We start from the raw sequence: 23700 nt of genomic DNA, 5'->3' as shown, positions 1-23700 counted from the left end.
CTGGGAATACGATTCAAAAGCTTTAAATCAGGTTCTATCATTAAATTTGACAGGACCTCCGGGAAACCCTCATTTCTGGGCTTCCCGGCTGTTAATTCTCTCTCCCCTGCTCCCTTCCCACATCCCCATTATTATTGGGGCACTTAAGCCTGGAAGCATTAGAAATTTGGTCAGTACAATTTAGATTTGATAACTGTACCTGTAGTAACATTCAAAGCACGTGTTAGAGTTTTGTTGGCATTGTCGATATAATGAACGTTCAGTTTATAAGTTTGACCAGGGCTTAAATCAACAAAATCACAGGTGTTTTCAATGAAGTTGAGATTACAATGAAATGATCCATCTCTGGGTGATTTCTCCACATTATAGCTGCCACACAATTCTAAGGTCTGATCCAACCATTTTATTGTAAAACTGTTGTTTCCAACGTTTTCTGCTTTAATGTTTCCAAGATCTAAAATAAAATAAATCATACAGAATAATTTAATTTAAAAATGAAGAACTAATGCATGGAATGATGACGCTAATAAGAAGGCAAGGCAGCCAGCCCGGAAAGATTGCACATTAAGGTACTTTAGAAAGTGATGAATTAAATCGGATATGTCCTGACTGCTATTTTTAAGGTTCAGTTTGAAAACTGCAGAAGGGCAAATACGACAACAGATTATAAAAAGGGGCAAAAATGGTGACCAATAAGTCTGACATCTACAGCAACTAAACTATTCGAGGTCATCCTGAAGGAGTGAATAATGGGTGCCGAGAGAAATAAAAAGAACTCAGTGCAGCTTTATGGAAGGCAGTTTATATCTAGCAAACTACTTCTTCAAGGAGTTAATGAACCCAGTGGACAAGAGGAACTCAGGAGATGATATGGGGTTGAATGTCCATGATTCTGCTCTGTACCGGTAACTATGGCAGAACAGAAATAAGGTGACATCTTGACCTGGCTGGGGTTTCCATGGTCAGGTCATTTACATGAAACAGGTGGGTACAAAGGTCAGTATCAGCGCATCTTGAATGCCAGCTGCATGCGGGCAAAGCTGACAGGCTGGCATGAAACATTCAGCGGAATTTGAAATCATTCCACTGTAAAGGGGGCCAATTTCACTTGGTCGGTCATTTATTTTTCAAAGTATTCCAGGCCAAGATCTTGACCTGCAATGTTCCTTTGGGCCTCATTTAAGAAATTCCACTCAGCTGGATGCCAGCACCTTGCCAGTACCCAGTTCAGCAATGGTAGGGGCAGCAGGAATTCTGGCAACTTGTGCCATCCTTTCATTTCTGTCTCCTTTTCATATTTCAGGTTCCCAGAGACTGGAGGAAACAATTGCCTGCTCCTCCCTAGAGAGGAAACTCCCACAATTTGCTCTTCGGGGTGGAGACTTAACTTTACTGGGGCCTGTTGCATTTCCTGTATTCGCCTGTTGGGTTATTCTACCTGTCCCAAGGAAATTCAGGCCTTAGAGATTTATGTTTTAGCAGTGCTTTTGTTGTGGTGCTGCTGCACAGAAGATTTCTTGCTGATAAGGGAACCAAGGTGAGGATGTGAGACAATAGGGATAATTTTGTGAGACTGTGCTCCCAGTGGGAGCTGCACTCATAGGGAATGCGGGTGGGAAATGGTGTCAAAATATTATGGGTTAATTTTCGATTTGGATGGGTACTGGACAATCGCACCACCTGTCCATCGTTGCTGGTGGGGGGCTCGATCAATTTAGAGCCTCATTGTAATAAAATTGATGAGCTGGAAGCACTAAATGAGCACCAACAGGTAACTTGGGAGGCAGGGATGGGAAGGGAAATCCAGTGACTCCTCTGTGGAGCTGAGCTGGCAGGGCTCCCTTGGGCAGGAGGAAGCAAGCAATCGCTCGGGACTCTGCAGAGGGACTGACAGCAGACAGGATGATTTTGAGGGGCCAGGAGATGAATTTATACTTCTTCTGATCCCACAAAAATCATTTAAAAAAACTAACTGTGATTGCTTTCACTGGTCCATTTAAACAGCAATGCTTTGGCCACCTTTCATCCATTTCCACTGAGCATAACATGTGCAGTGTGCGCTCTGATCAGTGGAAGACAACATTGCTTTGGGGTGCTAAATGCCTTATAGAATCCCAAATCAAATATTGGAATGAGGCTCCTATCTCTGGCTGCTTAAGTAAAGGCCATTCAAAGTAGATAAGATTTTAAAAAAACACATTTTTGTCTCGCATTCATGCTGAAAAAAGTGGTGAGATGAAAATTGCCCCCTAATGACCTGGTTCCCTCACCTACTCTGTCTGTGACTGCAGCTCTCTGCTGAGAGAGTGTTGCCAAATTTGAGCATATTAATAATTTTAGTCTATGCAGAAGAGGGATTTAAGTGCACTGATAGATACCACATTGAAGCCATCAGAAAGATAACGGGTTAGAAGTTCGCCTTGGCAGTAGCACAACATGAGCAGACTCGGAGGGCGGAGTTCCAGAGCGGTGAGTATATAAAAAAACTTACCTCAGAGATTCTCGGAGCAGACTCGGAGGGCGGAGTTCCAGAGCGGTGAGTATATAAAAACTTACCTCGGGGATTCTCGGAGCAGACTCGGAGGGCGGAGTTAACCTCGGGGATTCTCGGAGCAGACTCGGAGGGCGGAGTTAACCTCGGGAATTCTCAGAGCAGACTCGGAGGGCGGAGTTCCGGAGCGGTGAGTATATAAAAAAAACTTACCTCGGAGATTCTCGGAGCAGACTCGGAGGGCGGAGTTAACCTCGGGAATTCTCAGAGCAGACTCGGAGGGCGGAGTACCGGAGCAGTGAGTTTACAGAGTAAGTTACCTTGGGTGGGGGAAAAAAAAACTGAAAAAGTGTCGTCACAGGAAAGCTGTGACCTGATTGGCTGGTAGGGAATTTGTACCGAATTTGAAAATAAAACTGATAAAAATTGATTAAAACACTAATTAACTAATTAATAAGTAGAGTAACTAAACCAGACGGAGGAGATTACTGTATTTAGATAGCATTTAATATTTATTGTAGAAATCTAGCGCTAGGGACCACATAGTGAAGTGTATCATAATTTAGTAAGGATTTAATAAGTATTTATTTATTTTATATCAATTAACCAATTAGTGATAGAAATGTCAGTTAGAGGGGTGAAGTGCTTCACCTGTGAGATGTGGGAGGTCCGTGACGCTTCCAGCGTTCCGGGCGGTTACATCTGCAGGAAGTGCACCCAGTTGCAGCTCCTCACAGACCGCATGGATTGGTTGGAGCGGCAACTGGATGCAATTAGGAGCAAGCAGATGGCGGAAAGCGTCATAGACAGGAGTTTTAGAGAAGTGGTTACACCCAAGGTGCAGGCAGATAGATGGGTGACCGCTAGAAGGGGCAGGCAGTCAGTGCAGGAATCCCCTGTGGCTATCCCCCTCTCCAACAAGTATACCGTTTTGGATACTGTTGGGGGGGATGGCCTATCAGGGGAAAACAGCAGCAGCCAGAGCAGTGGCACCACGGCTGGCACTGTTGTTCAGCAGGGAGGGGCAAAGCGCAGAACAGCAATAGTTATAGGGGACTCTATAGTCAGGGGCACAGATAGGCGCTTCTGTGGACGTGAAGGAGACTCCCTGGTGCCAGGGTCAAGGATGTCTCTGAACGGACAGAGGGCATTCTGAAGGGGGAGGATGAACAGCCAGAGGTTGTGATACACATCGGTACCAATGACATAGGCAGGAAGAGTGATGAGGTCCTGCAGGGGGAGTTTAGGGAGTTAGGTAGGAAGTTAAAAGACAGGACCTCCAGGGTTGTAATCTTTGGATTATTCCCTGTGCCACGTGCCAGTGAGGCTAGAACTAGGAAGACAGTGCAGCTAAACACGTGGCTGAGCAGCTGGTGTAGAAGGGAGGGTTTCAGATATCTGGACCATTGGGCTCTCTTCACGGACAGATGGGACCTGTACAAGAAGAATGGGTTGCATCTAAACTGGAAGGGCACTAATATCCTGGCTGCAAAGTTTGCTAGCGTCACTCGGGAGGGTTGAAACTAGTGTGGCAGGGGGGTGGGAACCAGAGCAGTAGGACAGCTAGTGAAGTAAATGAGGAGGACATAGTAAATAAGGCCAGTAGGACTAAGAGGAAGAGCAGGCAGGGAGATGTTGCTGAGCACAGCGGGACTGGTGGTCTGAAGTGCATTTGTTTCAATGCGAGAAGTATAACAGGTAAGGCAGATGAACTTAGAGCTTGGATTAGTACTTGGAAATATGATGTTGTTGCTATTACAGAGACTTGGTTGAGGGAAGGGCAGGATTGGCAGCTAAATGTTCCAGGCTTTAGAAGCTTCAGGCGGGATAGAGGGTGATGTAAAAGGGGTGGGGGAGTTGCATTACTGGTTAAGGAGAATATCACAGCTGTACTGCGGGACGCCACCTCAGAGAGTTCATGCAGCGAGGCAATATGGGTGAAGCTCAGGAATAGGAAGGGTGCAGTCACGATGTTGGGGGTTTTCTACAGGCCTCCCAACAGCCAGCGGGAGGTAGAGGAGCAAAGGAACCTCTGCAACAAAACCCCAGCCGCGCTCCCGCCGGCAAAGGCGAGTGCGATTGATTGTCAAGCGACCCTCAGACAGGCGTAGACAGATTTTGGAAAGATGTAAAGGTAACAGGGTTGTAGTGGTGGGTGATTTTAACTTCCCCAATATTGACTGGGACTCACTTAGTGCTAGGGGCTTGGATGGGGCAGAATTTGTAAGGAGCATCCAGGAGGGCTTCTTGAAACAGTATGTAGATTGTCCAACTAGGGATGGGCCATTCTGGACTTGGTATTGGGGAATGAGCCCGGCCAGGTGGTCGAAGTTTCAGTGGGGGAGCATTTCGGGAGCAGTGACCATAATTCCATAAGTTTTAAGGTACTTGTGGATAAGGATAAGAGTAGTCCTCGGGTGAAGGTGCTAAACTGAGGGAAGACTAATTATCACATTATTAGGCAGGAACTGAAGAATTTAGATTGGGGGCAGCTGTTTGAGGGTAAATCAACATCTGACATGTGGGAGTCTTTCAAACGTCAGCTGATTAGAATCCAGGACCAGCATGTTCCTGTGAGGAAGAAAGACAAGTTTGGCAAGTTTCGGGAAGCTTGGGTAACACGGGATATTGTGACCCTAGTCAAAAAGAAAAAGGAAGCATTTGTAAGGGCTGCAAGGCTAGGAACAGATGAAGCACATGAGGAATATAAAGACCGTAGGAAGGAACTTAAGCAAGGAGTTAGGAGGGCTAAAAGGGGTCATGAAAAGTCATTGGCAAACAGGATTGAGGAAAATCCCAAGGCTTTTTATACATATATAAAGAGCAATAGGGTAACCAGGGAAAAGGTAGGCCTACTCAAGGACAGAGATGGGAATCTATCCGTGGAGCCAGAGGAAATGGGTGAGGTGCTAAATGAGTACTTTGCATCAGTCTTCACCAAGGAGAAGGACTTGGTGGATGATGAGCCTAGGGAAGAGAGTGCAGATAGTCTCAGTCATCTCATTATCAAAAAGGAGGAGGTGTTGGGTGTCTTGCAAAGCATTAAGGTAGATAAGTCCCCAGGGCCTGATGGGATCTACCCTGGAATACTGAGGGAGGCAAGGGAAGAAATTTCTGGGGCCTTGACAGAAATCTTTGCATCCTCGTTGGCTACAGGTGAGGTCCCAGAGGACTGGAAAATAGCCAATGTTGTTCCTTTGTTTAAGAAGGGTGGTAAGGATAATCCAGGAAATTATAGGCCGGTGAGCCTCACGTCAGTGGTAGGGAAACTATTAGAGAGGATTCTTCGGGACAGGATTTACTCCCATTTGGAAACAAATGAACTTAATAGCGAGAGACAGCATGGTTTTGTGAAGGGGAGGTCGTGTCTTACTAATTTGATTGAGTTTTCTGAGGAAGTGACGAAGATGATTGATGAGGGAAGGGCGGTGGATGTTGTCTATATGGACTTTAGTCAATCCTTTGACAAGGTCCTGCATGGCACACTGGTGCAAAAGGTGAAGTCACACGGGATCAAAGGTGAGTTGGCAAGATGGATACAGAACTGGCTCAGTCAAAGAAGACAGAGGGTAACAGTGGATGGGTGTTTTTCTGAATGGAGGGATGTGACTAGTGGTGTTCCGCAGGGATCAATGCTGGGACCTTTGCTGTTTGTCGTATATATAAATGATTTGGAGGAAAATGTAGTTGGTCTGATTAGTAAGTTTGCGGACGACACAAAGGTTGGTGGTGTCGCGGATAATGATGAGGATTGTCAGAGGATACAGCAGGATATAGATCGGTTGGAGACTTGGGCGGAGAAATGGCAGATGGAGTTTAATCCGGACAAATGTGAGGTAATGCATTTTGGAAGGTCTAATGCAGGTGGGAGGTATACAGTAAATGGCAGAACCCTTCGGAGTATTGACAGGCAGAGGGATCTGGGCGTACAGGTCCATAGGTCACTGAAAGTGGCAATGCAGGTGGATAAGGTAGTCAAGAAGGCATATGGCATGCTTGCCTTCATCTGTCAGGGCATAGAGTATAAAAATTGGCAAGTCATGTTGCAGCTGTACAGAACCTTAGTTAGGCCACACTTAGAATATTGCGTGCAATTCTGGTCGCCACACTACCAGAAGGACGTGGAGGCTTTGGAGAGGGTACAGAGGAGGTTTACCAGGATGTTGCCTGGTCTGGAGGGCATTAGCTATGAGGAGAGGTTGGAAAAACTCGGATTGTTTTCACTGGAATGACAGAGGTGGAGGGGCGACATGATAGAGGTTTACAAAGTTATGAGCGGCATGGATAGTCAGGAACTTTTTCCCAGGGTGGAAGAGTCAGTTACTCGGGGACATAGGTTCAAGGTGAGAGGGGCAAAGTTTAGAGGGGATGTGCGAGGCAAGTTTTTTACACAGAGGGTGGTGAGTGCCTGGAACTTGCTGCCAAGGGAGGTGGTAGAAGCAGATACGATAGCGACGTTTAAGAGACATCTTGACAAATATATGAATAGGAAGGGAATAGAGGGATATGGGCCTCGGAAGTGCAGGAGGTGTTAGTTTAGGCAGGCATCAAGATCGGCGCAGGCTTGGAGGGCCGAATGGCCTGTTCCTGTGCTGTACTGTTCTTTGTTCTTTCGTACATCACTGCCAATTGTACTCACCGCTCGATATTCAGCTCCAGTGACTTCAATAGAACTGACTCACAGGGAGCTGATATGATAACACCTGTTTATCGCCTCAGCCCAATTTCGAACCCAACATTTTTGGGTGTATGGTCAGAAGATAGAGTATAGGTTCCAGTGAGTTAAAGCAGGCTTATAAAGAGATATTCTGTGGCATTTGTTTTTGTCTTGGCACTGGATAGTTCAGTCACAACAGACTTTTCCATTCCTGGTATTTCACCAAAACTAGCAAGAACTAGGTTCTGTTTGTTGTTTTTCAATAAGGAACATTTGAAATCTCAGCTTGGGGTAAAAGGAGGATTGCATATTTGATTGTCTTCTGTCACAAAATCACAAAGAGGCAAATATTTGAAATGCTCAGGAATCATATACATGAGAAATATACACTACAATACCTTGTTCAGTAATGTCAGGGCATAATGCTGTCGTCATCATCCTTGTTGTGCTAGTTGGTAATGAATGTGTAGTAATGACAATAGTGGAGTCAATGGCCGATGTATCAATGGTTGATGATCTCGTATTAAATTGTTGAGAAAATGATGTCGAGCTTGTTGCTGCTCTGGAAGTCGTCATATTCCGCATAACTGCATAGAAAAGATTAAGAACATCCTTTAAACGGAGTCATAATAAAAGTACACTGAGGGAACAAGACAGTATGGTGAATTAGCACTCAGTCCTTTTATTTCTGGGTCATGCATTGGGTGAAATCCTGTTCCATGTGTTTGCTCCAATGGTTTCAATTTGAACTGAATTCTGACAGTGACAAGTTTCTAACAGGTGTGGAAATGCAGTGCACTGCCACCCAGGAACTCATACAACTGCAATGAAAATCAAGTTGCATGCAACTGAAAAGGGAGTCATGTAGGACAATTTTAAGCAGCAAAGAGTTTAATAGGTGTGTCTTAAAAGATTTGCTCAAGTTGTATAATTTTTGACCAATCCAACATATTGACCGGAAAATTCCATGGAGTTGCTCCTGCTCCACCACCGTAACCTTACCACTGATAGTTGCAGATGGTTCTATTTTGACATTAAAGGTGATGATGTAGTAGCGCTAACATTAAGAAACTTTTCAGTTGAACAAAGCAAGGCTTTTGCTGAGACAATCAAAGCTTGAGAAAATCGATAAAGGTAAGATTCACAATATTTTCTGACAGGTTTGAAATTCTGTAAGAAGAATCATAAGTCTTTTTAGTTCTCAGCTGTGGTTGATCAATTTAAATTTATTTGCTGCATGCTATCAGAAAACCTCTCAGCGACCTTTGTCTTTGCTGTCTTGTTTTGTCCATGTTGTGGAGGATACGATTCAAAATGTGGTATGTAAAATGTCTGTTCCAAGGCATATTAATGCCACTGTTAAATTAAAGTGTATCCATAGCCTTTCATGACTTACTCAGGAGGAAAGACATATTCATGTGAAAGTACATTCTGATTTTTGAATAACTTGGAACCACTTAATATAAATTGCCTGTTCTGTCCTGAAAATAATCAGTTGAAGATAAGCCACTTACTAGCATGCAATTGAACATTTAGGCAGAGCTTTAGAACAATGGCCCCCAAATTCTTTGGAATCTGTTCCACCAGTGCCACTGTGGCCATGCAGAACCCCCATCTGCCCTAATGCAAAAACCGGGACATGCCTATGTTTCATAAATTGGGTCATTTATGGGGTCACCTTAAAGGATATTTCAACAGTGTCCACTGCAGTGTGCTTGCCAGAAAGTCTATATGCTAGAAAGGTACCCACAGGCCCTTCTGAATTGAAGGAAGAAAAGCATTAGGGGAAAAGATATCTTTGTTTCCCCTCAGAGTAAGCTAATTACCTTTCTGGGCCCTTTTGTTTTGTGCACTAGTGTGTTTAAGCGACTTGTTTTAGAATAGACCAATGGAAACTATACCTTACAATAAGTATTATAGGTATGATGCATTAGCATGCAGTCAATATGCTTTTTGATAAATTATTTTTTAATCAAACGAGAGACAATAATCTTCCTTTGACCATTGTACAAACATTATCTTGGAAAGAGTACAATGCTTTCTGCCTTGTCATTGAATGAGTAAAGTAGCTTTTATGCAAAAAGTTTAAAATGCTTTAAATCTGAAACAAAGCACAAATAGCTGGAAGCACGCAGTAGATGTAGATGTGGAGCACCTGTGAAGCGGAGGCGATATTTTGGGTAAACACCATTTTTCAAAATGAAAAAAAAACAAAAAGGACATGGGCAGACATATTGGTATAATTAGAAAAAGGGAAGGGGCAAATCATATATATATGTATATGTGTAGGAGGACCTCCTGCCTTATCCAAGCAGCCTGGAGGAGAACCTGCAGGGAAGCATTGGCAAACCATGGGAATTGGTATTCTGTAGAGTCAGGTTGTGCAGAGCACAGCACCCCACCACAATACGCAAGAACCTTGCTGGGGCATACTGAAGGGCTCCACCAGATCGATCCAAGCATCTGGATCACATCTTCAGAAGCCCTATGGCCTGTTCGTGGTCACAGAAGTTGTCCTGTGACCGGTGTTGTACTTCTCTTCTGCAGCAGTGCTAGGGTACCTCACAGGCGTCAGTAGTCATATCTTCACTGCCATTGTCACCTGGTATCCATTCTTGAATGCGTGTGGGGGGTCTGAAAAAGTCTGGCACCTAGGATTGCCTTAGTATGTGGGCATCGTGGCTGCTTCCTGGGAACTGTGCACACACCTGCAGGATGGCTTTGCGGTGGTCACAGACCAGTTGTATGCTGAGTAAGTGGAAGCCCTTTCCGTTGAAGGAGGCTGCTGGCTGGTCTGTAGGAGTCCTGATGGCTACGTGCGCGCAGTCGATGACACCCTGCAACGGGCAGTATTAGCGATGGCCCCAAACCCTATGGCCCACTCAGCCTGACTCTCTGGGTCAGAGCAAAAGCATGCGTATTGGCTGGCCCTCTTGAACTTGGCAGTGGTGACCGTCTTGATGCAGTGATTAAGCCACAGGCTCAATCCCACACATATCTCCAGAAGATCCCAGAATGATCCTGAGGCCTAGAAATTCAGTGTCACTGTGACCTTCAGTGGCACTGGCATTGGATGGCCGCCACATCTCTCTTTGGGGCTCAGTTCATCCTTCACCATGGCACACAGCTCTGTCTGTGATGGCCTCTCTGGAGAGGTAGAATCTTCAGTGACACTGCTGCTCCAACATCTGACGGTAGCTGAGCCTTGGTCGGTGGACCCTCTGTGGTTGTTAAACTCTTCTTCAGACAGGAGGCTGGTAGCATGCCCCTCTGTGCCCTTCTCCTGCATTCCTCCCCACCCCCCCACGCCCCATGCACCTTGAGGCTGGAGCTCCTGTTGCCCCTCTGGTTGCTGCTGCTTCACTGTCTGTGGCTGCACTCTCTCCCTCTCTGATGCTCCTCCTTAGTGGAGGGCCTAAAACCTGAATGAATGAAGCCCCATAGCAGGTAGATGTCATGGGAACTCCTGCAGCTGTGTCCTGGAGATGAGACGATTGGCCTCCGACAACCACAATCTTCCTTTGTGCTAGGTATGACTCCAGGCTGAGTTCCCCACCCCCACTGCCCCCACCCTGCCTGCACCCCCCTGACCCCCAGCCCCCAATCTCCATTGACTTCAGTTTTAGTGGGGCTCCTTGATGCCACACTAGGTCAAATGCTGCCTTGATGTCAAGGGCAGTCAGTTTCACCTCACCTCTGGAATTCAGCTGTATTGTCCATGTGTGGACTAAGGGTGCAAAGAGGTCTGGAGCTGAGTGTTCCTGGTGGAACCTAAATTGAGCATCAGTGAACAGGTTATTTGTAAGTGCCACATGATGGCACTGTCATTGACACCTTCCATCACTTTGCTGATGATTGAGAGTAGACTGATGGGGCAGCAGTTGGCTGGATTAAAGTTGTCCTGCTGCTTGAGGACAGGACATACCTGATGCCAGTTCTGTAGTTTATAAGTCCATCTCAATTGGCATAGAGATTGGGAGACACGGGTTGCCTTTGTCGGTGGGAGAGGTCATCGCACCTCACTGGACAGCTACCGCCCGCCACAAACCAGGCAGCCCCTGGTCAGTAAGGTTCTGTCCCGCCACAGTCCACCTGCCTCAATGGGTGCTTGGAGCTCAGGGTCATTGCCTGACAAGTGGACTGTAACAGCGCACCAAACAGCACGACAAAAAAAGGAAAGAAGGTACCAGCCCTTTGTTTTGCAAGCTGGAACTTCAGAACGATGTGTCCTGGCCTGTCGGAAGACCTTACACAATTCAACGATTCTCGGAAGACCGCCATCATTAACAACGAGCTCATTAGACTCAATGTGGACATTGAAGCACTTCAGGAGACACGCCTCCCTGCGAGCAGATCTCTAAGAGAGCAAGACTACACCTTCTTCTGGCAGGGTAGGTATCCTGAAGAACCAAGACAGCATGGAGTGGGCTTTGCCATCAGAAACTCTTTGCTCAGCATGATAGAGCCACCCTCAAATGTCTTGGAACGCATACTGTCCATCCGACTGTTCACCGCCTCTGGTCCAGTACACCTACTCAGCATCTATACTCCAACACTCTGCTCCCCGCCTGAAGCTAAAGACCAGTTCTACGAAGAAATCCATAATATCATTAGTAGCATCCCCAACACCGAACACCTGTTCCTACTGGGGGACTTTAATGCCAGGGTTGGGCTGACCATGACTCATGGCCCTCCTGCCTTGGGTGCTACGGCATTGGAAGGATGAATGAGAATGGACAGAGACTGCTTGAGTTGTGTACCTATCATAACCTATACATCACCAACTCATTCTTTCATACTAAACCCTGTCACCAGGTTTCTTGGAGGCACCCAAGATCACGTCGTTGGCACCAGCTGTACCTCATCGTCACAAGGCGAGCTCTTTAGACAGTGTTCAAATCACACACAGCTTCCACAGTGCGGACTGTGACACTTGACCACTCCCTGATGAGCAGCAAGGTGAAACTCAAACCAAAGAAGCTGCATCACTCCAAGCAGAAGGGCCGCCCGCGCATCACCAGCAGAATTTCTCATCCACAGCTGTTAGATAAATTTCTAAATTGACTTGAAAAAGCCCTTCAAAACTCGCCTACAGGGGATGTCCACCTTTGGCAAACATGTGAAGCGAAATGCAGACTGGTTTCAATCTCACTTTGAAGAGCTGGAACCTGTCATAGCCGCTAAGCGCATTGCACTGCTGAACTACAAGAAAGCCCCCAGCGAGTTAACATCCGTTGCACTTAAAGCAGCCAGAAGTACGGCACAAAGAACAGCCAGTTGCGTCGCAAATGACCACTGGCAACACCTACGCAGTCACATTCAGCTGGCCTCTGACACCGGAAACATCAGAGGAATGTATGATGGCATTAAGAGAGCTTTTGGGACAACCATCAAGAAGATCGCCCCCCTTAAATCTAAATCATGGGACACAATCACTGACCAACGCAAGCAAATGGACTGCTGGGTTGAGCACTACCTAGAACTGTATTCCAGGGAAAATGTTGGCACTGAGACCGCCCTCAATGCAGCCCAGTCTCTGCCAGTCATGGATGAGCTGGACGTACAGCCATCAAAATCGGAACTCAGTGATGCCATTGATTATCGAGCCAGCAGAAAGGCCCCTGGGAAGGACAGCATTACCCCTGAAACAATCAAGAGTGCCAAGCCTGCTATACTTTCAGCACTGTACGAACTGCTTTGCCTGTGCTGGGACGAGGGAGCAGTACCACAGGACATGCGTGATGCCAATATCATCGCCCTCTACAAGAACAAGGGTGACCGCGGTGACTGCAACAACTACCGTGAAATCTCCCTGCTCAGCATAGTGGGGAAAATCTTCGCTCGAGTCGCTTTAAACAGGCTCCAGGATCTTGCTGAGGATGTTCACCCTGAGGCACAGTGTGGCTTTCAAGCAGAGAGATCCACCATTGACATGCTGTTCTCCCTTCACCAGCTACAGGAGAAATGCCGTGAACAACAGATGCCCCTCTACGTTGCTTTCATTGATCTCACCAAAGCCTTTGACCTCATGAGCAGACGTGGTCTCTTCAGACTACTAGAAAAGATCAGATGTCCACCAAAGCTACTAAGTAACATCACCTCATTCCATGACAATATGAAAGGCACAATTCAGCACAGCGGTGCCTCATCAGACCCCTTTCCTATCCTGAGTGGTGTGAAACAGGGCTGTGTTCTTGCACCTACACTGTTTGGGATTTTCTTCTCCCTGCTGCTCACATGCGTTTAAGTCTTCAGAAGAAGGAATTTCCCTCCACACAAGATCAGGTGGCAGGTTGTTCAACCTTGCCCGTCTAAGAGCGAAGACCAAAGTACGGAAAGTCCTCATCAGAGAACTCTTTGCTGACGATGCTGCATTAACATCTCACACTGAAGAGTGGCTGCAGAGACTCATCGACAGGATTGCGGCTGCCTGCAACGAATTTGGCCGAACCATCAGCCTCAAGAAAATGAACATCATGGGACAAAACTTCAGAAATCCTCCATTCATCAATATCAGCGACCACGCTCTGGAAGTGGTTCAAGAGTGCACTTACCTAGGCTCAACTATCATCAGTAACCTGTTTCTCGATGCAGAAATCAAAAAGCGCATGGGAAAGGCTAGAGTGGCCAAGAGGGAGTGGGAAAATGGCGCACTGACATGGAACACAAAAGTCCAAGTATATCAAGCCTGTGTCCTCAGTACCTTGCTCGAAGGCAGCGAGGCCTGGACAACGTATGTCAACCAAGAGCGACGTCTCAATTCATTCCATCTTCGCTGCCTCCGGAGAATCCTTGGCATCAGGTGGCAGGACCATACCTCCAACACAGAAGTCCTCGAGGCGGCCAACATTCCCAGCATATACACCTTACTGAGCCAACGGAGCTTGAGATGGCTTGGCCATGTGAGCCACATGGAAGATGGGAGGATCCCCAAGGACACATTGCACAGCGAGCTCGTCACTGGTATCAGACCCACCGACCGTCCATGTCTCCGCTTTAAAGACGTCTGCAAATGTGACATGAAGTCCTGTGACAATGACCACAAGTCATGGGAGTCAGTTGCCAGCGATCGCCAGAGCTGGCGGGCAGCCATAAAGGCGGGGCTAAAGTGTGGCGAGTCGAAGAGACTGAGCAGTTGGCAGGAAAAAAGACAGAAGCGCAAGGGGAGAGCCAACTGTGTAACAGCCCCGACAAACAAATTTCTCTGCGGCACCTGTGGAAGAGTCTGTCACTCTCGGATTTGCCTTTATCGCCACTCCAGGCGCAGCTTCACAAACCACTGACCACCTCCAGGCACTTACCCATTGTCTCTCGAGACAAGGAGGCCAAAGAAGATGAAGTTGCTGCAAGATGTTTTGTTAAATATAAAATTTACCAAAACAGAAAGTATAAAAATGGCAGTTTAATGTCATTTTTGCCTTTTCAAAGCATCAACCCGGAAGACCATTGGTAGCATTTCATTTCATGAAAGGACAATTATCAACATTTATAATTTTTCCCTTCCATGATATTGGATTTCGAGATTGCAATAGATTATACCTGATGATGCTGGTGATGTAGTTGCTGTGGAATAGGTCGCAGTTGTTGTTGCTTCAGTTGAAGTGCTTCCTTCTGAGGTTCCAGAAGATGTCACATATTCTAAGATAGAATCATAGGAATATGAGGAAAACAGGGAAAAGCTCTTATGGGAACCATCATAAATTGTACAAACTGATCAAATATGTCACTGAGTTGAACTCAAACAGTTTGACTCGAGAAGTGTTCACTAGAATAATGATTCTGCAGTCGTATAGATTGCATCTGAAGTCAATTGCGTGTTTATATTTTCCCACAGATATAGACTCCATGATATATGATGTGAGATATCAAGATTCACTAAGGTTTGAGCTTCTTTTTAATTTTGTCTTTTATAATATTAGTTATGGCTATTTGTATAGAGAATATAAATATGGCTGGATTCCTAACTTTATTGTCTATTTTGCATCAAATGTGGATCCAAGAAATGACTGTACATGTTGTGACAAAGTCACGTCTGAGGTTCTTGAGTTCAAACCATCCTGTGAGATAGGGACATGAAATTGGAAATTCTGATGTCTGTCAAAGGAAGAAAATACGTTTAAAATTCTCGTCATTGGTTTAACACTGGTGTTGGGATTGATAGTATAACATTAGAAATATAACTCTATTCACAGACACAGAATCGTGAAAGCACAAAATGCCTTTACATTTGGGAAAATATTGTTTAGAATGGTCAAGTTAAAAGTATTGTCTGTTCCTTGATTAAAATGTGATTTATCAGCATGAAGACAATTGTGTGGTATTGTGAATACCTGTTGTTTCACTTGTTGTGGCCAACGTGGTTGCAGATGTGGTTACACTTGTCGATGGTTGTGTTGATGCGCTTTGTACTGATGTTGAAGATGATGATAAAAGAGTTGTTAGTGAAAGAAAGCAATGCTGCTGTTGATTGCAACATAAAGCACATCAAATCAGGAAGTTAATTTCAATGACATGACTTAAAACATGAACGTCATAAAAATAGTGTGCTGGTTTGATACTTAGTAAGTTGGTGTCACTCTTCTCCATGTTAGGCATTACACAATTCATTTTAATGATGTTGCTACAAAATGTTTTGTCAAATATAATGTTTACCATTTCAGAGAAGGTAAATGTCGCTGGTTTAATGTCATTATTGGCTTTTCAAAGCACCAACTTTGAAGAGGAGTGGTAACATTTTTTTTGATGAAAGAAAATATTGGCAACATTTATAATATTTTCCCTTCCATAATATTGGATTCCTAGATTGCAATGGATTATACCTGTTGATGCTGGTGATGTTGTTGCGATGGAAGTGATCACAGTTGTTGCTTCAGTTGAAGTGCTTCCTTCTGAGGTTCCAGAAGATGTCACATATTCTAAGATAGAATCATAGGAATATGAGGAAAACAGGGAAGAGCTCTTATGGGAACCATCATAAATTGTACAAACTGATCAAATATCTCACTGAGTTGAACTCAAACAGTTTGACTCGAGAAGTGTTCACTAGAATCATCATTCTGCAGTCGTGTAGATTGCATCTGAAGTCTTGTGCGTGTTTATATTTTCCCACAGATATAGACTCCATGATATATGATGTGAGATATCAAGATTCACTAAGGTTTGAGTTTTTTTTAAATTTTGTCTTTTATAATAATAGTTATGGTTATTTGTATAGAGAATATAAATAAGGCTGGATTCGTAACTTTATCGTCTATTTTTGAATTAGAATTAGAATTAGAACATTACAGCACAGTACAGGCCCTTCGGCCCTCGATGTTGCGCCGACCTGTGAAACCATCTGACCTACACTATTCCATTTTCATCCATATGTCTATCCAATGACCACTTAAATGCCCTTAAAGTTGGCGAGTCTACTACTGTTGCAGGCAGGGCGTTCCACGCCCCTACTACTCTCTGAGTAAAGAAACTACCTCTAACATCTGTCCTATATCTATCACCCCTCAACTTAAAGCTATGTCCCCTCGTGTTTGCCATCACCATCCGAGGAAAAAGACTCTCACTATCCACCCTATCTAACCCTCTGATTATCTTATATGTCTCTATTAAGTCACCTCTCCTCCTCCTTCTCTCCAATGAAAACAACCTCAAGTCCCTCAGCCTTTCCTCGTAAGACCTTCCCTCCATACCAGGCAACATCCTAGTAAATCTCCTCTGCACCCTTTCCAAAGCTTCCACATCCTTCCTATAATGCGGTGACCAGAACTGCACGCAGTACTCCAGGTGCGGCCTCACCAGAGTTTTGCACAGCTGCAGCATGACCCCGTGGCTCCGAAACTCGATCCCCCTACTAATAAAAGCTAACACACCATATGCCTTCTTAACAGCCCTATTAACCTGGGTAGCAACCTTCAGGGATTTATGTACCTGGACACCAAGATCTCTCTGCTCATCGACACTACCTGAACATGAGGCTTAGTAAGCTTGCAACAAAGTGTGACAGTACCATTTGCTGCAGCTTCTTTACTCTGAAGCTGGTGTTTGAAGAACACAGATAAAACTGGATGATTTAAGACAACAAACACACAGCCACATTAGGTAAACAAAATCAGGAATCAGAAATATATATCGGAGAATACAGCATCATAAAAAATCACAAAGGTAATTAGACATAAAGGAATACATTTGTAGCAGCTAGTTCATCTTTCCTTAGAAACCTATGGACCCACCATCACAGAATCCAACTGCCTCTTTAAGTGATTCCAGAGTGATGGCCACTACCATTTAAATAAGTGAATAAAATAATAGAAAAGAAAAATGCTCTTCTCACTTTTCTTCTTTCTTTTCTAACTTGCATGAAAATAACCTAGTTAATGCCTCGTTCTAATAAGAAGTACATGGTATTTTCTGGACAGAATAAAGGAGCATCCCAAAACAAAAGTAATCAGACAGAAGAATACTCATGTGTTTGCCTCAGAACTTTATAACAGAAGATGGAATTCTCGCAGTAACCAGCATTTAAACATGCTTGAAACTGAAGTTTTATTGGGAGTTTACTTTAAAATGTCATGTAGCCCATGTTTCACATAAGATTTTTAATTTTGCATATCATAGGGTTGGCATCAAATGTGGATCCAAGAAATGACTGTACATGTTGTGACAAAGTCAGGTCTGAACTTTTTGAGTTCAACCCATTCTGTGAGATAGGGACATGAAATTGGAAATTGTGATGTCTGTCAAAGGAAAAAAATATGTTTATAATTCTAGTCATTGGTTTAACCCTGGTGTTTGGATTGATAGTATAACATTAGAAATATAACTCTATTCACAGACATAGAATCGTGAAAGCACAAAATGCCTTTACACTTGGGCAAAATATTGTTTAGAATGGTCAAGTTAAAAGTATTGCCTGTTCCTTGATTAAAATGTGATTTATCAGCATGAAGACAATTGTGTGGTATTGTGAATACCTGTTGTTTCACTTGTTGTGGCCAACGTGGTTGCAGGTGTGGTTCCAGTTGTCAATGGTTCTGTTGATGTGCTTTGTACTGATGTTGAAGATGATGATAAAAGAGTTGTTAGTGAAAGAAAGCAATGCTGCTGTTGATTGCAACATAAAGCACATCAAATCAGGAAGTTAATTTCAATGACATGACTTAAAACATGAACGTCATAAAAATAGTGTGCTGGTTTGATACTTAGTATGTTGGTGTCACTCTTCTCCATGTTAGGCATTACACAATTCATTTTAATGAGGTTGCTACAAAATGTTTTGTCAAATATAATGTTTACCATTTCAGAGAAGGTAAATGTCGCTGGTTTAATGTCATTATTGGCTTTTCAAAGCACCAACTTGGAAGAGGAGTAATAACATTTTTTTTGATGAAAGAGAATATGGGCAACATTTATAATATTTTCCCTTCCATAATATTGGATTCCTAGATTGCAATGGATTATACCTGTTGATGCTGGTGATGTTGTTGCGATGGAAGTGATCACAGTTGTTGCTTCAGTTGAAGTGCTTCCTTCTGAGGTTCCAGAAGATGTCACATATTCTAAGATAGAATCATAGGAATATGAGGAAAACAGGGAAGAGCTCTTTTGGGAACCATCATAAATTGTACAAACTGATCAAATATGTCTCTGAGTTGAACACAAACAGTTTTACTCGAGAAGTGTTCACGTGAATAATGATTCTGCAGTCATATAGATTGCATCTGAAGTCATGTGCGTGTTTATATTTTCCCACAGATATAGACTGCATGATCTATGATGTGAGATATCAAGATTCACTAAGGTTTGAGCTTTTTTAAAATTTTGTCTTTTATAACAATAGTTATGGTTATTTGTATAGAGAATATAAGTAAGGCTGGATTCCTAACTTTATTGTCTATTTTTGCATCAAATGTGGATCCAAGAAATGACTGTACATGTTGTGACAAAGTCAGGTCTGAAGTTTTTGAGTTCTACCCATTCTGTGAGATAGGGACATGAAATTGGAAATTCTGATGTCAGTCAAAGGAAAAAAATATGTTTATAATTCTGGTGATTGGTTTAACACTGGTGTTTGGATTGATAGTATAACATTAGAAATATAACTCTATTCACAGACATAGAATCGTGAAAGCACAAAATGCCTTTACACTTGGGCAAAATATTGTTTAGAATGGTCAAGTTAAAAGTATTGTCTGTTCCTTGATTAAAATGTGATTTATCAGCATGAAGACAATTGTGTGGTATTGTGAATACCTGTTGTTTCACTTGTTGTGGCCAACGTGGTTGCAGATGTGGTTACACTTGTCGATGGTTCTGTTGATGTGCTTTGTACTGATGTTGAAGATGATGATAAAAGAGTTGTTAGTGAAAGAAAGCAATGCTGCTGTTGATTGCAACATAAAGCACATCAAATCAGGAAGTTAATTTCAATGACATGACTTAAAACATGAACGTCATAAAAATAGTGTGCTGGTTTGATACTTAGTAAGTTGGTGTCACTCTTCTCCATGTTAGGCATTACACAATTCATTTTAATGAGGTTGCGACAAAATGTTTTGTCAAATATAATGTTTACCATTTCAGAGAAGGTAAATGTCGCTGGTTTAATGTCATTATATGGCTTTTCAAAGCACCAACTTGGAAGAGGAGTGGTAACATTTTTTTTGATGAAAGAAAATATTGGCAACATTTATAATTCTTTCCCTTTCATAATATTGGATTCCTAGATTGCAATGGATTATACCTGTTGATGCTGGTGATGTTGTTGCTATGGAAGTGATCACAGTTGTTGCTTCAGTTGAAGTGCTTCCTTCTGAGGTTCCAGAAGATGTCACATATTCTAAGATAGAATCATAGGAATATGAGGAAAACAGGGAAGAGCTCTTATGGGAACCATCATAAATTGTACAAACTGATCAAATATCTCACTGAGTTGAACTCAAACAGTTTGACTCGAGAAGTGTTCACTAGAATCATCATTCTGCAGTCGTGTAGATTGCATCTGAAGTCAATTGCGTGTTTATATTTTCCCACAGATATAGACTCCATGATATATGATGTGAGATATCAAGATTCACTAAGGTTTGAGCTTCTTTTTAATTTTGTCTTTTATAATATTAGTTATGGCTATTTGTATAGAGAATATAAATATGGCTGGATTCCTAACTTTATTGTCTATTTTTGCATCAAATGTGGATCCAAGAAATGACTGTACATGTTGTGACAAAGTCAGGTCTGAACTTTTTGAGTTCAACCCATTCTGTGAGATAGGGACAAGAAATTGGAAATTGTGATGTCTGTCAAAGGAAAAAAATATGTTTATAATTCTGGTGATTGGTTTAACCCTGGTGTTTGGATTGATAGTATAACATTAGAAATATAACTCTATTCACAGACATAGAATCGTGAAAGCACAAAATGCCTTTACACTTGGGCAAAATATTGTTTAGAATGGTCAAGTTAAAAGTATAGCCTGTTCCTTGATTAAAATGTGATTTATCAGCATGAAGACAATTGTGTGGTATTGTGAATACCTGTTGTTTCACTTGTTGTGGCCAACGTGGTTGCAGATGTGGTTACACTTGTCGATGGTTCTGTTGATGCACTTTGTACTGATGTTGAAGATGATGATAAAAGAGTTGTTAGTGAAAGAAAGCAATGCTGCTGTAGATTGCAACATTAAGCTTATCAAATCAGGAAGTTAATTTCAATGACATGACTTAAAACATGAACGTCATAAAAATAGTGTGCTGGTTTGATACTTAGTAAGATGGTGTCACTCTTCTCCATGTTACGCATTACACAATTCATTTTAATGAGGTTGCTACAAAATGTTTTGTCAAATATAATGTTTACCATTTCAGAGAAGGTAAATGTCGCTGGTTTAATGTCATTATTGGCTTTTCAAAGCACCAACTTGGAAGAGGAGTGGTAACATTTTTTTTGATGAAAGAGAATATGGGCAACATTTATAATATTTTCCCTTCCATAATATTGGATTCCTAGATTGCAATGGATTATACCTGTTGATGCTGGTGATGTTGTTGCTATGGAAGTGATCACAGTTGTTGCTTCAGTTGAAGTGCTTCCTTCTGAGGGTCCAGAAGATGTCACATATTCTAAGATAGAATCATAGGAATATGAGGAAAACAGGGAAGAGCTCTTTTGGGAACCATCATAAATTGTACAAACTGATCAAATATGTCTCTGAGTTGAACACAAACAGTTTTACTCGAGAAGTGTTCACGTGAATAATGATTCTGCAGTCATATAGATTGCATCTGAAGTCATGTGCGTGTTTATATTTTCCCACAGATATAGACTCCATGATATATGATGTGAGATATCAAGATTCACTAAGGTTTGAGCTTTTTTTAAATTTTGTCTTTTATAATAATAGTTATGGTTATTTGTATAGAGAATATAAATAAGGCTGGATTCGTAACTTTATTGTCTATTTTTGCATCAAATGTGGATCCAAGAAATGACTGTACATGTTGTGACAAAGTCAGGTCTGAAGTTTTTGAGTTCAACCCATTCTGTGAGATAGGGACATGAAATTGGAAATTCTGATGTCAGTCAAAGGAAAAAAATATGTTTATAATTCTGGTGATTGGTTTAACACTGGTGTTGGGATTGATAGTATGACATTAGAAATATAACTCTATTCACAGACAGAGAATCGTGAAAGCACAAAATGCCTTTACACTTCGGCAAAATATGGTTGAGAATGGTCAAGTTAAAACTATTGTCTGTTCCTTGATTAAAATGTGATTTATCAGCATGAAGACAATTGTGTGGTATTGTGAATACCTGTTGTTTCACTTGTTGTGGCCAACGTGGTTGCAGGTGTGGTTCCAGTTGTCAATGGTTCTGTTGATGTGCTTAGTTCTGATGTTGAAGATGATGATAAAAGAGTTGTTAGTGAAAGAAAGCAATGCTGCCGTTGATTGCAACAGAAAGCACATCAAATCAGGAAGTTAAGTTTAATGACATGACTTAAAACATGAACGTCATAAAAATAGTGTGCTGGTTTGATACTTAGTAAGTTGGTGTCACTCTTCTCCATGTTAGGCATTACACAATTCATTTTAATGAGGTTGCGACAAAATGTTTTGTCAAATATAATGTTTACCATTTCAGAGAAGGTAAATGTCGCTGGTTTAATGTCATTATATGGCTTTTCAAAGCACCAACTTTGAAGAGGAGTGGTAACATTTTTTTTGATGAAAGAAAATATGGGCAACATTTATAATTCTTTCCCTTCCATAATATTGGATTCCGAGATTGCAATGGATTATACCTGTTGATGCTGGTGATGTTGTTGCTATGGAAGTTATCACAGTTGTTGCTTCAGTTGAAGTGCTTCCTTCTGAGGTTCCAGAAGATGTCACATATTCTAAGATAGAATCATAGGAATATCAGTAAAACAGGGAAAAGCTCTTATGGGAACCATCATAAATTGGACAAACTGATCAAATATATCACTGAGTTGAACGCAAACAGTTTGACTCGAGAAGTGTTCACTAGAATAATCATTCTGCAGTCGTATAGATTGCATCTGAAGTCATGTGCGTGTTTATATTTTCCCACAGATATAGACTCCATGATATATGATGTGATATATCAAGATTCACTAAGGTTTGAGTTTTTTTTAAGTTTTGACATTTATAATAATAGTTATGGTTATTTGTATAGAGAATATAAATAAGGCTGGATTCGTAACTTTATCGTCTATTTTTGCATCAAATGTGGATCCAAGAAATGACTGTACATGTTGTGACAAAGTCAGGTCTGAAGTTTTTGAGTTCAAACCATTCTGTGGGATAGGGACATGAAATTGGAAAATGTGAGGTCTGTCAAAGGAAAAAAATATGTTTATAATTCTGGTGATTGGTTTAACACTGGTGTTGGGATTGATAGTATAACATTAGAAATATAACTCCATTCACAGACATAGAATCGTGAAAGCACAAAATGCCTTTACACTTGGGCAAAATATTGTTTAGAATGGTCAAGTTAAAAGTATTGTCTGTTCCTTGATTAAAATGTGATTTATCAGCATGAAGACAATTGTGTGGTATTGTGAATACCTGTTGTTTCACTTGTTGTGGCCAACGTGGTTGCAGATGTGGTTACACTTGTCGATGGTTCTGTTGATGTGCTTTGTACTGATGTTGAAGATGATGATAAAAGAGTTGTTAGTGAAAGAAAGCAATGCTGCTGTTGATTGCAACATAAAGCACATCAAATAAGGAAGTTAATTTCAATGAAATGACTTAAAACATGAACGTCATAAAAATAGTGTGCTGGTTTGATACTTAGTATGTTGGTGTCACTCTTCAACATGTTAGGCATTACACAATTCATTTTAATGAGGTTGCTACAAAATGTTTTGTCAAATACAATGTTTACCATTTCAGAGAAGGTAAATGTCGCTGGTTTAATGTCATTATTGGCTTTTCAAAGCACCAGCTTGGAGGAGGAGTGCAAACATTTATTTTGATGAAAGAAAATATTGGCAACATTTGTAATTTTTTCCCTTCCATAATATTGGATT

At 42.3% G+C, this 23700-nt stretch overlaps 1 protein-coding gene across 1 annotated transcript in view; it reads right to left on the bottom strand.

Annotated features, from left to right (window-relative positions):
* LOC137375051 (pneumococcal serine-rich repeat protein-like) overlaps window positions 1–23700 on the bottom strand; it is an 85021-nt gene that overhangs the window by 1500 nt on the left and 59821 nt on the right. Inside the window, exons 95-107 of the mRNA XM_068041677.1 lie at window positions 23234–23311; window positions 22444–22539; window positions 21954–22031; window positions 21164–21259; window positions 20675–20752; window positions 19885–19980; window positions 19395–19472; window positions 18605–18700; window positions 18116–18193; window positions 15968–16063; window positions 14688–14786; window positions 7547–7735; window positions 200–454 (exon numbers count right to left, since the gene is read on the bottom strand). Coding sequence (XP_067897778.1) covers window positions 200–454; window positions 7547–7735; window positions 14688–14786; window positions 15968–16063; window positions 18116–18193; window positions 18605–18700; window positions 19395–19472; window positions 19885–19980; window positions 20675–20752; window positions 21164–21259; window positions 21954–22031; window positions 22444–22539; window positions 23234–23311 — 1413 coding nt within the window. The remainder of the gene's footprint in view (window positions 1–199; window positions 455–7546; window positions 7736–14687; window positions 14787–15967; window positions 16064–18115; window positions 18194–18604; window positions 18701–19394; window positions 19473–19884; window positions 19981–20674; window positions 20753–21163; window positions 21260–21953; window positions 22032–22443; window positions 22540–23233; window positions 23312–23700) is intronic.

The sequence above is a fragment of the Heterodontus francisci genome, chromosome 11 (assembly GCF_036365525.1).
Source record: "Heterodontus francisci isolate sHetFra1 chromosome 11, sHetFra1.hap1, whole genome shotgun sequence".
Taxonomy (NCBI): Eukaryota; Metazoa; Chordata; class Chondrichthyes; order Heterodontiformes; family Heterodontidae; genus Heterodontus; species Heterodontus francisci.
This window is presented reverse-complemented; position numbering and strand designations above follow the sequence as displayed.